Source organism: Macaca fascicularis, chromosome 16 (genome assembly GCF_037993035.2).
Source record: "Macaca fascicularis isolate 582-1 chromosome 16, T2T-MFA8v1.1".
NCBI classification, from domain to species: Eukaryota; Metazoa; Chordata; class Mammalia; order Primates; family Cercopithecidae; genus Macaca; species Macaca fascicularis.
In genome coordinates, this window is record NC_088390.1 from 41653155 (window position 1) to 41669712 (window position 16558).

The 16558-nt window shown below is 38.7% G+C and overlaps 1 protein-coding gene across 3 annotated transcripts in view; it reads right to left on the reverse strand.

Annotated features, from left to right (window-relative positions):
• Positions 1–2276: 2276 nt before the first annotated feature.
• SLFN11 (schlafen family member 11) overlaps positions 2277–16558 on the reverse strand; it is a 32519-nt gene continuing 18237 nt past the window's right edge. For all 3 annotated transcript variants that reach the window (XM_045375142.3, XM_045375144.3, XM_065531234.2), the window contains 3 exons: positions 14886–15014; positions 5038–5761; positions 2277–4840 (listed from right to left, as the gene is read on the reverse strand). In XM_045375142.3, coding sequence (XP_045231077.2) covers positions 4069–4840; positions 5038–5761; positions 14886–15014 — 1625 coding nt within the window. In that variant the 3' untranslated portion in view covers positions 2277–4068. The remainder of the gene's footprint in view (positions 4841–5037; positions 5762–14885; positions 15015–16558) is intronic.

Here is a 16558-nt window from a genome sequence, read left to right on the forward strand (position 1 = left end):
TTTTTTTTCTATATACTTTCATGGTTTGGTGGGCCATTGTAATGGACTGAATGCTTGCATCCCACCCTTCACCCCCAAATTCCCATGTTGAAGCCCCAACCGGTAATGTGGAGCTGGGGCTGCTAAAAAAGTAATTAAGGTTACATGAAGTCGTGGTGGGGCTCTGATCTGCTCTTGGTGTCCTTATAGGGAGAGACCCCAGAAAGCTTGTTCCTTCCCTCCCTGTGCATGCAAACAAGAGGGCCTAGGAGCAACACAGAGAGAAAATCAAGTAAATAGAAAAAATATATATAAATGATAAAATATCATTTATGTGGATAAATTATTTTGCAGGATATGCAGATATTGGCCCCCTCAAGAAAGTGGAGCTTCAATTCCCACCCTTTTGAGTGTGAGCTGCCCTTAGCAACATGGGAGGAAGGGAAAGTAACTTCACTGTAGAGAAACCTGGCAAACACTTCCTCTGTCAGCTGGCCAAGGTTAATATCATCAGTGATAAGGCATGTTGATAGCATATACGCTTGATGTGATGTGATGAGAATAACTCTTCATTTCTGTGGTCTTCCTCTTGAAAACCTATAATCCCAGTCTGAGAAAAAAATCAGACAAACCCAAACTGAAGGACATTTTATTTGTAGATACCTGACCAATACTCCTCAGAACTGTCCAGGTCATCAAAAATAAAGCATCACAGGTCAGAGGAGGGTAAGGAAACATGACCACTAAATGTAGTATGGTGTCCTGGATGGGATCCTGGAATAAAGACACTAGAGAAAAACTGGAGAATCCAGGCCGGGCGCGGCAGCTCACGCCTGTAATCCCAGCACTTTGGGAGGCCGAGGCGGGCGGATCACGAGGTCAGGAGAACAAGATCATCCTGGCTAACATGGTGAAACCCTGTCTCTACTAAAAAAAAAAAATACAAAAAATTAGCCGGGCGTGGTGGCCGGCGCCTGTAGTCCCAGCTGCTTGGGAGGCTGAGGCAGGAGAATGGCGTGAACCCGGGAGGCGGAGCTTGCAGTGAGCCGAGATCGCGACACTGCACTCCAGCTCCAGCCTGGGCGACAGAGCGAGACTCTGTCTCAAAAACAAACAAACAAACAAAAAACTAGAGAATCCAAACACAATGTGGGGTTTAGTTAATAGTCATGTACTAAGTAAGGTTTGTTCCTTAGTTATGATGAGTGAATCACAACAATACGGTAATAAAAAAGGGAACTAGCCACTGCAATGGCTCACACCTAATCCCAGCACTGTAGGAAGCCCACGCAGGAGGATTGCTTGAGCCTGGGAGTTTGAGACCAGCCTGGGCAACATAATAAGACCCCGTCCTCTACAAAAAAAGTTTCTAAAAATTAGCTAGGTGTAGTGGCATGTACCTGCAGTTCCAGCTTCTCAGCTAGTTGGGGTGAGAGGATCACTGGAGTCCAGGAGTTAAAGGTTGCAGTGAGCTTTGATCACCCAACTGTACTCCAGCCTGGGTGAGAGAGCAAGACCTTGTCAAAATAAAATAAAATAAAATAAAGAGGAAACTAAATGAAGGGGACACAGGAACTTTCTGTACTATCTTTGTAACTTTTTCTGTAATTCTCCAACTATTCTAAAATAATAAGTTAATTTAAAATATAAAAACACTTTGTTTCACTTTATAATGGCTGGGTAGGTTTTCAGATCTTTAATGAAGTACGTCCCAGATGTCTAGAGGCAGAGTCCAGAGACAGGCAGGCACCCAATTGAGCCTGGTGCACTGGCTCACGCCTATAATCCCAGCAATTTGGGAGGCTGAGGCAGGAGGATCACTTGAGCCCAGGAGTTTGAGGCTATAGTGAGCTATGATTGCACTACTGCATTCCAAACTGGGCAACATAGTGAGATCTTGTCTCTCAAAAAAAAATGGAAAGTTAATGTTGCTTAATCTTTTACTGGCTCGTTTTGGCTCTCGCATGGAGTCACTGGCCTCAGTCTTCTCCTTTTCCCCCATTTAATCATTTATTTTACAAGACCATTTTTTTTCCAGTTTAATGAGACACAAACTCTCAACTTTTTATTTAAAACAGAAATGCAGTAGATCTGTAAGCTAAATCTTTTGCCATTCATATGGAAACAAATATCAGTAATCCTCTTTGGTCTAAACAAAATTTCATAATTATTTATACATTTAAAAATATATATTGTTTCAAATATTGTTAGTGGGGCAATAAATCATAAAGAGATACAACCAGTCAAAATTAGACTTTTAAAGAATTACTCTCAACGACATTACAACAACTCCAAAGTCCAGGGATCTTATAAGACTAATTTATTAGGAACAACATTTACAAAGATAGCTTTTTAATGCTGAGTTGTACCTGATTTAGTGCAGTCAGAAAGAAAGAAGCAGCATTTTTCTCCTTACTTTGCTGATCTGTCAGATTTTGCTTAAGTTAGGAGAACCTACAATTTCAAGGCTAGATAACTGGAATTCCATGAGTTAACACAGAAAGACAGGAGAAAGGCAGGGAAGTTCAAAACTCACAATCTGGGGGGAAATCAGCAGAGTAAGATTATTAATAAGTGAAATGTTGGGCATATGATTTCTTAATTTCCATTAGTTACGCAAATTTTTTATTGTTAGTATTTAGATTAGTGTTTTACAATGTTTTGTAGAGACTGAAAAGCAAATAAATAATTGCATTAGTATTGTTAAGTATCAGTGTTTTCTGTTTGACAAATAATCATACAGCTGTGTTCTCGGGCTGCAATAACAAAACAGCAGAGACTGAGCAGCTGAAACAACAGAAATTTGTTTCTCACAGTCTGGAGGCTGGAAGTCCAAGACAGAGGTGCCAGCAGCAAGAGTTTCATTGTGAGGGTTCTCCTCTTGGCTTGTAGGTGGCTGCCATCTCTCTGTGTACTCCCATGCCCTCTTGTTTGCATGCCCAAGGAGGGAGGGAACAAGCTCTCTGGGGTCTCCTCCTATAAAGACACCAACCTTAGCAGATCACAGCCCCACCATCACTTCATGTAACCTTCGTTACTTTTTTAACAGCCCCAGCTCCACACTATAGGTTGGGGCTTCAATATGGGAATTTGGGGATGAAGGGTGGGATGCAAACATTCAGTCCATAACAATGGCCCACCAAACCATGAAAGTAAATGGAAAAAAAAAATCATAGTTCAAGAATGACATAAAACTTCACTAGGTGTGTTACAGAGCAATGCATAGAACTAAACTGAGAAGTTAAAAACATAAGCTCATTGGTTTTTAAAGACAATCTTTCCCAAGTTCGGTTCACGTTAGGGCTGATACACACCTTCAGAACCAGATTTTGGTCTCTAATATTATCTTCCACTGAAAGCCAGGGCAAACAGGTTTCTGTTCATTTCATTTTGGCCTATAATTTCTCTTTAAAGTGACCATTAATGTTCACTATCACAATTAAGGCTTCGTCTGCGCCATTCTGAGAACAAGCTCTGAAGATCACAATTTTAAAGGATTAAATATTCACAACGGTATTCTTTGTTCTGACAAAATTATTAATCTGACAGTGACTGAATTATCTTCGGACTCTCCCAAGCACTAAATGGATACAGCAAAGATGAATGTGAAGAATTCAGGAACAATTGCTTCTGCTATGGCCTGTAAGCTCCTAACAGACCAGGCTTCTGCAGAAAACAATTCTGGACAAATTTTTAAAAACAACAAACTACATGAAGGGACTTAAAAAAAGAAGCCCAGCCTTGGAAGAAAGAAAGGCCACACACTGAGTTTCTTATTTTTATGGCTTTTACCCAAAGTGCAAGACACAGATCTGTGTTGTGCAGGGCAGCTAATGTTCCTTTAGAAAGCCACCATCTTTCTGGCTGAAAGAGTCAGGGGTCAGAACGGGGGCAACCACCACTGCCGAAAAGAGTTGGGTGAGGAACCCTGAAAGGAGAGCCAGAAATGGGGGAGCTCCAAACTCTTTGTGTCAGCTCTGTCCAAATCTCTGACTTGTAAACTAAAAAGAAAGGTTTCTACCATCAGCAGACCGTCACCCATAGACATTTACAGAGCATTTTGGGTTGGAGTTCTTCCTAATGGCCACCCTACAGAAAAATATATAGGTGTTGTTTTGCCCTGGAAGCCAGACAGATCAGAATATTGGGTAAGATAGCTGGGTCAGTTGTCCTTGGATGGATCCCAAACACTATGTTCCTTTCCAGGCCTGAGAATCGCCGGACACTGTCCAAAACAATGTGATCACCCAACATATCACATGCATCTCTGAGCTGCACAACCCTTTTCTTCCTCATTGCTTTCAAGAGCTCATACTTATAGCGTTCCACTTCTTTTGCAGTGCTGACAAGCACAGCAACATCCTTTGGAGAATAGCCCCTTTCAAAGAAGAACCTGCAGGTGTCTGCCACAAAGGTCACTATTTGCTCCACAGTCAAGTGTTTCTTAATTTGTAAGGTTCCCTGAACACCCTGGGACCATTCAGCTTCAAGAAGTACCTCAAGGGAACCAGGGGGGATGTTAAATGAAGGATTATTTCTAATTACTTGCATTTCTTTTTGTAAGTACTTGGCTATTGGATCTGCATTGCGAACTATTCTGGTGAGCTCTTCTCTTGGATACTGGTCTGAGAGAAGGGGGAGGCCACTGCAATTCAAGTGGCTGGTCTGAAAGTAGTCCAGAAAGATCCAGAGAATTCCTGGGCCATCCTTTGCTCTCCGAGTGATGGTTTTTGCCTTCCCATACCAGTCCCCATCCTCAGAACGGAAATTCTGAGCTTCGTCAATGACGATGTGTTGAATGTGTCCAAACTTTCCTTTTATGAAAGTTTTCCGGGTCTCTGCTTGGCAGATATTTTTATCACTGCAAAAATTAAAAGAACACACTCAAGTTTTATCCAAAAAAAGCAAGGGGAGAAAATGAATGTATCATGTTCCTCTGAGCACAGTATGTTATCACAGATGATTTTACCACTCAATTCTCAAGAAGGAAGGTGACTTAGCAGAAAAAATTAAACCCAGATTAAATAATACTTAGAGACATAAGATCCAACTGCTTACCTGATAAAGTTCCTCAGAGGCTGGTTTTCACAAATGTAAAGAATTCTCTTTTCCTCACAGTGAAACACATTCCTGATCTTCTCCATGATCTTCATGGCCATGATGGTCTTCCCTGAGCCAGGTAAGCCGTGGACAAACAATTCTCTGTTCTTGCGGAGGCTTCTGGAGAATATCTCATACTGCTGGGCTGTGAGCAGATTTAAAACCTCACAGCCGAGCTGGTCACTCAAGAGAGACCTGAAGCCGAGCAAGACAATCACGAGGGACTGCAGCAGGGCTTCCATGTGCTGGGTGCCTGCAAGTCTATAGGACGCGGGGTAATCCATCGGAGACACTGCAGCCTCCAAGGCCTCTGCACTGTTCTCAGGACTCAGGCAGAGGACCTTGGCCCTGACACACACCTTCCTGGTGTAGCCCCCCACGTTCACCAGGTTCTGCTTCAAAGTAAAGGCGGTGCGAGTGCAGTAGTCCTGGCCCTCTGCATCCTGCTCCCTGAGAACAGTGTAGAGAATGGGGGTGCTGTTCTGTGCTATCAGCAGAGCATCACAGATGACTCCTGGCTTCTCCTGCAAGTTCAGGTCCACAGCCCAGCTTCTAGAGAGGATCACAATTCCCTGGGAGAAAGGTTGCATTTGCTTGTTTATTAACTCCTGTAGTCCTTCGTGCTCTGAGGTCAGGTCCCTCCAGAGGGACTCTGGAGTATATCGCAAATGTCCTGGTGGGACTGTATGTGAAAAGAATGATAAATTAAGGGAAGAGAAATAACCCTATTGATTATGATGACTAATTATAATTAACTAATTGATTAACTGGATTATTACTTATGAAAGTTTCAAATATTATTTTATAAATATTAATTATAAAGGAAAAGAACGCTTGGAATACCTGGTATACTTCATCTAAATCCATGTGTTTTTTAAAAGTTACAACCTTGGGAAATTCCTTAACCTAAGACTTTGCTGTCTCATCTGTAAAACAGAACTAAGAATAGCACATTTCCTATGAGGAGGAATAAATGAAATAACATAAAATGTTTGGTTCGTTGTAGCTGCTTGAGAAATGTTGGTTCTCTTCCTCCCCTTTCTACTTTCGAGGTACCTGAATCTCAAAATGCCCCATTGCTGGGAGTAGCAGGAGCCCCTCCCCCGGCCCCAGGAAGAAGGTATTCATTAACTCCATATTTGCGGGGCAGAGGGAGTCATATTAAAGCCTTTATTGGCAGCGAATTTCCTGCAGTCCTGGACTAGAAGATCCTTAAAGCTATCTCTCCTGAAGCAGAATTCTTGCATCACTTAAAGATCAACGTATGGCTCCCCACTATCACAAAAGTCTTCCCTTTGTCACACACAAACAAGAAATAATTCTGTGACATGAGAATATACTTGCATTGGAGGATTATGAACTTATTTCAATGATCATGGGTTCCAAAGTTGGGGGGAAGATAACTATTGTCCTGTTGTGGTAGTGTTAGAGTACAAACCCAAATCAAGATTTGCAGTGGTAATTTCAAATGAAATTACCCAGATTTTATTGGTAATTGTTTATTGTTCATTGTTGCTGGTGCTTTCTCTTTCGTACCAGGTGCTCATACAACTTGATTATGCCTGCAACCTGGATGACAGTGAGTAGGAGATGGCATCTATCATGAGACACATCCAGATTTTAGAGATGTTAAAATATAGGGGGAAACACACATCTTAGAATGGATAAAATAGGATAACTGAGCATATGTTTAAAATGAAGCTTTGGAAACCAAAGAAATGTAAAATAAGAAAATACACCATTTGTTGATTGTACCAGGGAATTTGCACATATCTCTGGTCCTCACAAATTTTCCAAGGAATATATATTTATTCCCATCTTCATATGAGTAGATAAGGACTCAAAGAGGTCAAGTGAGAGCTGGGTGCAGCTACTCAGGAGGCTGAGGTAGGAGGATTGCTTGAGCCAGGGAATTTAAGGCTGCAGTGAGCTATGACTATACCACTGCACTCCATCCCGGGCGACAGAGCAAGATAGTGTCTCAAAAAATAAAAAATAAAAGAGATCAAGTGACTTGCCCAACATCACACCACTAGGAAAAGGCAGGGCCAGAGTCTGAACCCAAGTCTCTTGGACATCAGATCCTCTACTGTTTTTGCCCTGCCCGGCAAGTCACAGACTACTCCTGCCTGATAAATGGTAAAAGTCACTAAAACACTTGATATTTATTTACCTCATTATTGCATAGGTCTTCTTTTTCTTTAATTGTATAATGGAACATGCTTCTGAAGGAAATTATGGGAAGATCAGAAGTGTCTCTTTCATTTCTTTGATATTCCACATAACAGTAATGATAGGGACCAGACTAGATGTTCAATTAATGCCACCATTCCAGGTTCACCAGAGTAGTCATCACTCTCCATGTGATTTGAGGACTCTGTGCCTCTGCACAGGTTTGCTCTGAAACTCTGATGTCTTCTTCCACCTTGATCACTTGATAAACTCCTCATCCTCCCCAGAGCTCCCATATTCATCCTTCTGTCCTTGGAGCTCCCACCTCGTATCCATTCTGGGAACTAATTTCAACCATGGATCTAGGGAATCTTTAGAAACAGCAGTTAAGGGTCCAGGGCAGTTGTTCTCAAACCATAAGAAATCAATCAGGTGAGGGAGCCTAAAGGTTTAGGACACCAAGAGGAAGAACACTGGGACTGGCTGATTCTGATCTGCTACACCAGGCCCTGAATATCTTTAGTGCCAGTAACCCCATTACAGACAAAATTTCTATTTGAGACAATCATTGCATTTCTTCCAAGAGAAGCACTGACAGCATTGAATCCGAACCTAATTTATTGTCAATCAATGCTAATAATTAATGTGCTAAGAACATCTTTATTGTTTTTTAAATTTTTTTATTATTATACTTTAAGTTCTAGGGTATATGTGCACAACGTGCAGGTTTGTTACATATGTATACGTGTGCCATGTTAGTGTGCTGTACCCATTAACTTGTCATTTACATTAGGTATATATCCTAATACTATCCCTCCCACTTGTCCCCTCCCCACAATAGGCCCCGGTGTGTGATGTTCCCCTTCCTGTGTCCAAGTGATCTCATTGTTCAATTCCCACCTATGAGTGAGAACATGCGGTGTTTGGTTTTCTGTTCTTGCAATAGTTTGCTGAGAATGATGGTTTCCAGCTGCATCCATGTCCCTACAAAGGACACAAACTCATCATTTTTTATGACTGCATAGTATTCCATGGTGTATTGTGCCACATTTTCTTAATCCAGTCTGTCACTGATGGACATTTGGGTTGATTCCAAGTCTTTGCTATTGTGAATAGTGCTGCAATAAACATACGTGTGCATGTGTCTTTATAGCAGCGTGATTTATAATCTTTTGGGTATATACCCAGTAATGGGATGGCTGGGTCAAATGGTATTTCTAGTTCTAGATCCTTGAGGAATCACCACACTGTTTTCCACAATGGTTGAACTAGTTTACAGTCCCAACAACAGTGTAAAAGTGTTCCTATTTCTCCACATCCTCTCCAGCACCTGTCGTTTCCTGATTTTTTAATGATTGCCATTCTAACTGGTGTGAGACGGTATCTCATTGTGGTTTTGATTTGCATTTCTCTGATGGCGAGTGATGAAGAGCATTTTTTCATGTGTCTGTTGGCTGTATGAATGTCTTCTTTTGAGAAGTGTCTGCTCATATACTTTGCCCACTTTTTGATGGAGTTATTTGCTTTTTCTTGTAAATTTGTTTGAGTTCTTTGTAGGTTCTGGATATTAGCCCTTTGTCAGATGAGTAGATTGCAAAAATTTTCTCCCATTCTGTAGGTTGCCTGTTCACTTTGATGGTAGTTTCTTTTGCTGTGCAGAAGCTCTTTAGTTTAATTAGATCCCATTTGTCAATTTTGGCTTTTGCTGCCGTTGCTTTTGGTGTTTTAGACGTGAAGTCCTTGCCCATGCCTATGTCCTGAATGGTATTACCTAGGTTTTCTTCTAGGGTTTTTATGGTTTTAGGTCTAACATTTAAGTCTCTAATCCATCTTGAATTAATTTTCATATAAGGAGTAAGGAAAGGATCCAGTTTCAGCTTTCTACTTATGGCTAGCCAATTTTCCCAGCACCACTTATTAAATAGGGAATCCTTTCCCCATTTCTTCTTGTTTTTGTCAGGTTTGTCAAAGATCAGATGGCTGTAGATGCGTGGTATTATTTCTGAGGGCTCTGTTCTGTTCCATTGGTCTATATCTCTGTTTTGGTACCAGTACCATGCTGTTTTGGTACCAGTACCATGTTGTTTTGGTTACTGTAGCTTTGTAGTATAGTTTGAAGTCAGGTAGCATGATGCCTCCAGCTTTGTTCTTTTGGCTTAGGATTGTCTTGGCAATGCGGGTTCTTTTTTGGTTCCATATGAACTTTAAAGCAGTTTTTTCCATTTCTGTGAAGAAAGTCATTGGTAGCTTAATGGGGATGGCATTGAATCTATAAATTACCTTGGGCAGTATGGCCATTTTCACCATATTGATTCTTCCTATCCATGAGCATGGTATGTTTTTCCATTTGTTTGTGTTCTCTTTTATTTCACTGAGCAGTGGTTTGTATTTCTCCTTGAAGAGGTCCTTTACATCCCTTGTAAGTTGGATTCCTAGGTATTTTATTCTCTTTGAGGCTATTGTGAAAGGGAGTTCATTCATGATTTGGCTCTCTGTTTGTCTGTTACTGGTGTATAAGAATGCTTGTGATTTTTGCACATTAATTTTGTATCCTGAGACTTTGCTGAAGTTGCTTATCAGCTTAAGGAGATTTTGGGCTGAGACAATGGGGTTTTCTAAATATACGATCATGTCATCTGCAAACAGTGACAATTTGACTTCTTCTTTTCCTAACTGAGTACCCTTGATTTCTTTCTCTTGCCTGATTGTCCTAGCCAGAACTTCCAACACTATGTTGAATAGGAGTGGTGAGAGAGGGCATCCCTGTCTTATGCCAGTTTTCAAAGGGAATGTTTCCAGTTTTTGCCCATTCAGTATGATATTGGCTGTGGGTTTGTCATAAATAGCTCTTATTATTTTGAGATACATTCCATCAATACCGAATTTATTGAGAGTTTTTAGCATGAAGGGCTGTTGAATTTTATCAAAGGCCTTTTCTGCATCTATTGAGATAATCATGTGGGTTTTGTCTTTGCTTCTGTTTATAGGCTGGATTATGTTTATTAATTTGCGTATGTTGAACCAGCCTTGCATCCCAGGGATGAAGCCCACTTGATCATGGTGGGTAAGCTTTTTGATGTGCTGCTGGATTCGGTTTGCCAGTATTTTATTGAGGATTTTTGCATCGATGTTCATCAGGGATATTGGTCTAAAATTCTTTTTTTGTTTTGTCTCTGCCAGGCTTTGGTATCAGGATAATGTTGGTCTCATAAAATGAGTTAGGGAGGATTCCCTCTTTTTCTATTGATTGGAATAGTTTCAGAAGGAATGGTACCAGCTCTTCCTTGTACCTCTGGTAGAATTCGGCTGTGAATCCGTCTGGTCCTGGACTTTTTTTGGTTGGTAGGCTATTAATTGTTGCCTCAATTTCAGAGCCTACTATTGGTCTATTCAGGGATTCAATTTCTTCCTGGTTTAGTCTTGGGAGAGTGTAAGTGTCCAGGAAATTATCCATTTCTTCTAGGTTTTCTAGTTTATTTGCATAGAGATGTTTACAGTATTCTCTGATGGTAGTTTGTATTTCTCTGGGGTCAGTGGTGATATCCCCTTTATGATTTTTCATTGCGTCTATTTGATCTCTCTTTTCTTTTTTATTAGTCTTGCTAGTGGCCTATCAATTTTGTTGATCTTTTCAAAAAACCAGAACATCTTTATTCTTAATATCTGGAATCTATTTGTAAAACTATAAACATAATTTGTTTACCACTATTAATGTTCAAAATCTAATAACAATAACAATGTTCCAAAAGTGAAAAATGTCATTTAAAAAAAAACTTTGGTTAATATATTCCTATACCAAATACCCAAACACTCCTACTCCCATTTTCTTAATTTCCTGCCTTCCCAATCTCACCCTTCTCCCTTATCACAGACACTTTTAAGTTTCTTGCCTACTCTTCCGAAATTGCTTTATGCAAATACAAACAAATATTCTGCCCTTTCTTTCCCAACAGGTAGCAAACCACTCAGCAACTACTTTTCTTCACTTAGCAATGTATTGTGGAGATCTTTCTGTATCAATGCACAATTTCTTATTCTTTTCTTACAGCTATCTAACACAGATATGGATGTACCATATCTTGCTTGACCAGTCCCTATTGATGGGCCCTTTAGTTTTCCCCCCAATCTTTTGCTATTATGTTAACACTACAGCGAGTAACCTTGTATGTCTGGTATGTATGCAAGCATATGTAGCATACACACACACACACACACACACACACACACACACAAAATAAAATCCCAAAAGTTAAATACATTTGTGATTCCAATATATTAATATATTGCCAAATTGTCCTCCAATGGAGTTGTACGAATATGGACTCCCACTAGCAATGTACAAGAAGGTGTGTTTCCCCACAATCTAGCAAATAAGAGATAATGTCAGGTTTTTTCATTTTTTAACAATCTAGTAGATGGAAATAATATCTCCTTTTAATTTACATGTCTCTTATTTTGATTAATATTTAGCATCTTTTCAAATGTTTCAGAGCTGTATGAATTTTATTTTCTCTGGACTATCTTTGTTGATTTTTCTGTTTGTGTGTGTGTGTGTGTGTCTGTGTGTGTGTGTGTGTCCTTATCAACTTCTGGAAGCTCTTTATATATTAGAGACACTGGCCCTTTGGTTGTGATATGGGTTGCAAATATTTTTTCTACTTGGTCATGGTCACTTGACTTTGTTCTTAGTGGCTTTAGTCATGCACAATACTTATTTGTATGCAGTGATATATATCAGTCTTTTATGGTTCACAGATTTTGAATCTTGATATTTTTAAGTCTAACGCAAAAATTATAAAGATGTTTGCCTATGTTTTCTTCTAGAACTTTTCTGGCTTTTTGTTTTAAATTCTTGATCCATTTGGAGTTTATATTAGTATATGAAGTAAAGTATGAATTCATCTTTTAAAAAGTTAATTGCCACCAAGCTACCCTATATATTTATGAACATTTCTGTTTTTCTCTACTTATTTGCAAGGCCAGTTTCATGATAAACTAAATTTTAATTTATGTTTCTGTGTATTTCCAGATCCTACATTCCATAACTTTGGTCTAATTACATGCCAATACAACTCTTTTTATTACTTATATATATATACTAATTACATGCCAATACAACTCTTTTTATTATTTATATATATATACTATATATTTAAATATATAAATAATATATATTATACATAATATAAGTATATAACATATAAATATGAAATAATAAAATAAAAATGTATACTTATTTACATAATATATAGATATATAATATTTTTATATCTATATATTATAGTTATATAATTATATATTATATGTATTTATATATCTATAAATAATATATGTTATTTATAGATAGCCTCTCTTGTTTTTCAGGTTTTAATTTTCCACCTGTTCTTGCTAATTTAGTTTTTATGTTTAGATTTAAATAATCTCTTTTAAAATTGATATATAAAATAATTTCAGAATTGACAACTTTGTGATGATGATTCTTCCTTCAAAGTACATAACATTCCCTGATTCACTTATGCTTCTGTGTCCTTCAATATTAATTTAACTTTTGCTTTAGATAGGTTTATTGCAGATATTTTACCTTTTTGTTGTTATTGGAAATTGGGTGTTTTCTTTCATTATACGTTATATTAAAGATACTGAATTCTGCATATTAATTTTTATAGTTGTTTCTTATAATACTAATATAAGTACTTATATTCATTCTGAATTCTTTTACTGTTTACAGTAGCTTTTCATTTGATTCCCATGAGTTCTCCAGATATATAGTCCTATCTTCTTCCATTTAATCCCTCTAATTTCTTTCTCTTATCTAACTGTATTGGTCAATTAATATGACATTGTGCTTGTAATATGCAAGTGGCTGTTTTGTTCCTGAATTTAATAGAATGCCTATAATCTCTCCCAATTAACATGATGTTCTTGGTGGATATATATACATATATATATGTAAATATAAATATAATATTAAAGCACTATTTATAGGTTACTGTTTTGTTGAGGACCTTTAAAAAAACAACATGTATTGAGCTTTACAAATGCCTTTTTGATGTATTAGAAGACAAATATATAATTTATCTGCATAGATACATAGAAATGATGAATTACATTAACTCTCCAAATGCTGATACATCCTTGTATTTCTGGAATTCTGTCTTTGCATCCTCATTAATAAGTAAGATTAGTCTGAGTTTTCCTTTTTCTTTTTTTTCTATCTTTAACAAGTTTTATAATTACTATTTCTCACACTTAAAAAATAGCTTAGGGTTGGGCACAGTAACTCATGCCTATAGTCTTAGCTTCTCAAGAGACTGAGGTTAGAGGATCACTTGAGCTCAGGAGTTTAAGGTTGCAGTGAGCTATGATCACACCACTGCACTCCAACCTGGGTGACAGAGCAAGACCCTGTCTCAAAAAACAATGACTTGGGAATTTTTGTTAATTTTCTATGAATCCAGAACAATGCAAATAGTCTAAAATATGCCTATTCTTCAAAAGTTTGGTAGAAGTTTTAGAAAATTGATTTTTTTAATACCAGAATAATAGGCTGCTCCTCTATGGGCATATAGCTTATTATTTTGTCTTAGTTATAATTTATTCCATGGTAATAAGCTCTACTAAAATGAATCTATTGAGCTTAAAAAATGATTAGCAGTGCTTAATAGGTTTACTCTTAGATTACATTGTTTATTGTGGACAGTTTCTAAAATATAAGTTTGATACGTAAATGAATGCAAGGACCTTGGATAAGGGAAAAAATGAAATTGTAATGGGGCAATCATTATCTATTAATTTAATGATCCTTGACAGATATTTACACATATATAGGACATTTATGTATCAATTACAGTGCCAGATAAGCCACTGACTTACTGCACAGATTTAGGCAAGTGGTTTTCCCTCTCTGGGATTCTACAAAGAAGACAGCAATGGATTCCTAAACAAAGCCTATCATGGGAGCAAGGGATAAGAGTAGAGAAAAGGCGTTGACCTTGGTCCTGAATTATTGTGTTTGTGCTGCTACATGATTGTCCTAAACCCAAAACATGGGAAGAAATGCATAATCCATCTCCATTTTAAATGTTTTGTTTTCCATCTTGACCTAGATTTATATTCTTTTCTCATATTTACAACCACCACTCCTCTGGAAAATCTGGCAAGGGTAGGCAGTTTTTTGGCTGCTCTCTGGTGCAGTGTATAACTAGTTTGACTAGATAAAAGTTTTCCAATCTAGATTAGCATAAAATCATGAGGGTAGTTTGAGAAAAGTGCATATTGCAAGCCACTCTTCCCAGGTATTCCAACTTGTTATGAGTGGAGGAGGAACTCAGATATGTGTCCTTTTAAAAATGACCAGAAACACTGATGATCAGCCAGAGTTGGGAACTACAAGAACAAATAATCTTTAAGGGAAATAATGTTCCTGGATTCTATGTGTGGTACTGCCTTAGCCACTGGGGTCAGTGAGGGTTCATTTCTAAACCACTTATCACCAAGAAGATTGTAACATCATCACGTCTTATCTATGGGTTTGCAGAGCACTTTCAGGACTTTACAAAACAAATAAAACAGTTTAATCTCCCTTTATCCTGACATAGAAACTGGCTGGTGTTGAGAAGACAAACCATAATTACCTGAAAATAAAAGTTGCTGGAGTTCCTTTTTATGTTGAAGGCCTTTCTTGGAGTACACCGGTCTGCTAAGGGGAGGCCCACTAGATAGACTCAGCTGACATTCAAAATCTTCAGACAACTGTAGAAGATCTTAAGAAAGAAAATTCACATTATTCTGACATGTTAATCTCTTCATACTGAAAGAGGCCTTATCAGTAGGTGGAATGTGTGACTTTCTAAATAGTGTGACTTGAGAGATAATATCAAAATAACTCTCCACTCACTCTGTCTAGATAAGTGCCTTTATTGCATATCAAGGTTGCCAAAACCCACCCTGAAAAGCCATTATTTGGAAGTTTAAATGTATTTCTCCATTCAGTATAATTCTTCGTTCTCTGTATCAGGACAGCATTTTGTTTGCACACCTCTTATGATACCTAGCACATTCTTTTAGTACTGCTGTCTGTGCATGTATCTTATTTTACATCCCCTCTCCAACCGTTACCACCTCTCCTGAACCCAACTCTCATCCCTGTTAAATATCATCTCATCACTGATTTGCAATCACCGTTACTCACACTTAAAAAATAGCTTAGAGCTTGGGCACAGTAGCTCATGCCTGTAGTCTCAGCTACTCAAGAGACTGAAGTGAGAGGACCACTTGAGCCCAGGAGTTCAAGGCTGCAGTGGACTATGATCGTGCCACTGCACTCCAGCCTGGGCGACATTCTGACACCTATGCTTATTCCTGATGTTAAAATGAGACACTGTGTGAAATCAAAGGACGTTATAGAGTGCATTAACTTTTTCATGTGCTTTGGAGATTGGAATCGGCTTTATAACATCTCCTTTCCAAGTACACATCCACTTTACTCAGAAGACTGTGTCCCAGTTTTTATGTTCTCTCTGTATTTCTACAGGCTTAGGGTGTTCTCAGGTGTTCCAGAGACACTGAGATAGCCCACCAGCCTGCCAAATTATAGCATGATGGGGTATATACAGAAATATGTTTGGGAAGCAGTAGTGATGCAAGGCAAGAAATATTTCAAACTGTTAGGAGCAGAGGGGTAGAGCAGATTATAGCTGCTGGCATAGAGCATAATGGGTACATGGTGATGAGTGGAAGAAAAGGCAAAATATCAACAGGATAAACAGAGACACAGAACAATATGAAAGGGTGCTGAGGACAAACCTTGAATACACCTCTATCCCCATGACCCTCCTCACCCTGAAATACTTTCTGTTCTTTTAGTTTTGAGACAGGGTCTCACTCTCACCCATGCTGGGGTGCATTGGTGTAATCATGGCTCACTGCAGCCTCAAACTCTGGGGCTCAAGTGATCCTCCCACCTCGGCCTCCCAAAGTGCTGGAATTATAAGCGTCAGTCACCACACTTGGCTCTGAGCTGCTTTCAAATTTTCCTGAGCTACAAAATCAACAATGTCCTCAAGGATCAAGAGATAAACTACATCTTAATTTAGGCAGGGTACTATTATGAAGTGACAGCAAACTTCAATCTAAAGGGATTTTTTTTTTTTTAGACAGAGTCTCCCTCTATCACCTAGAGTGCAGTGCAGTGGCACAATCTCGGCTCACTGCAACCTCCTCCTCCCAGATTCAAGCAATTCTCCTGCTTCAGCCTCCCAAGTAGCTGGGACCACAGGCACACACCACCACGTTTGACTAATTTTTC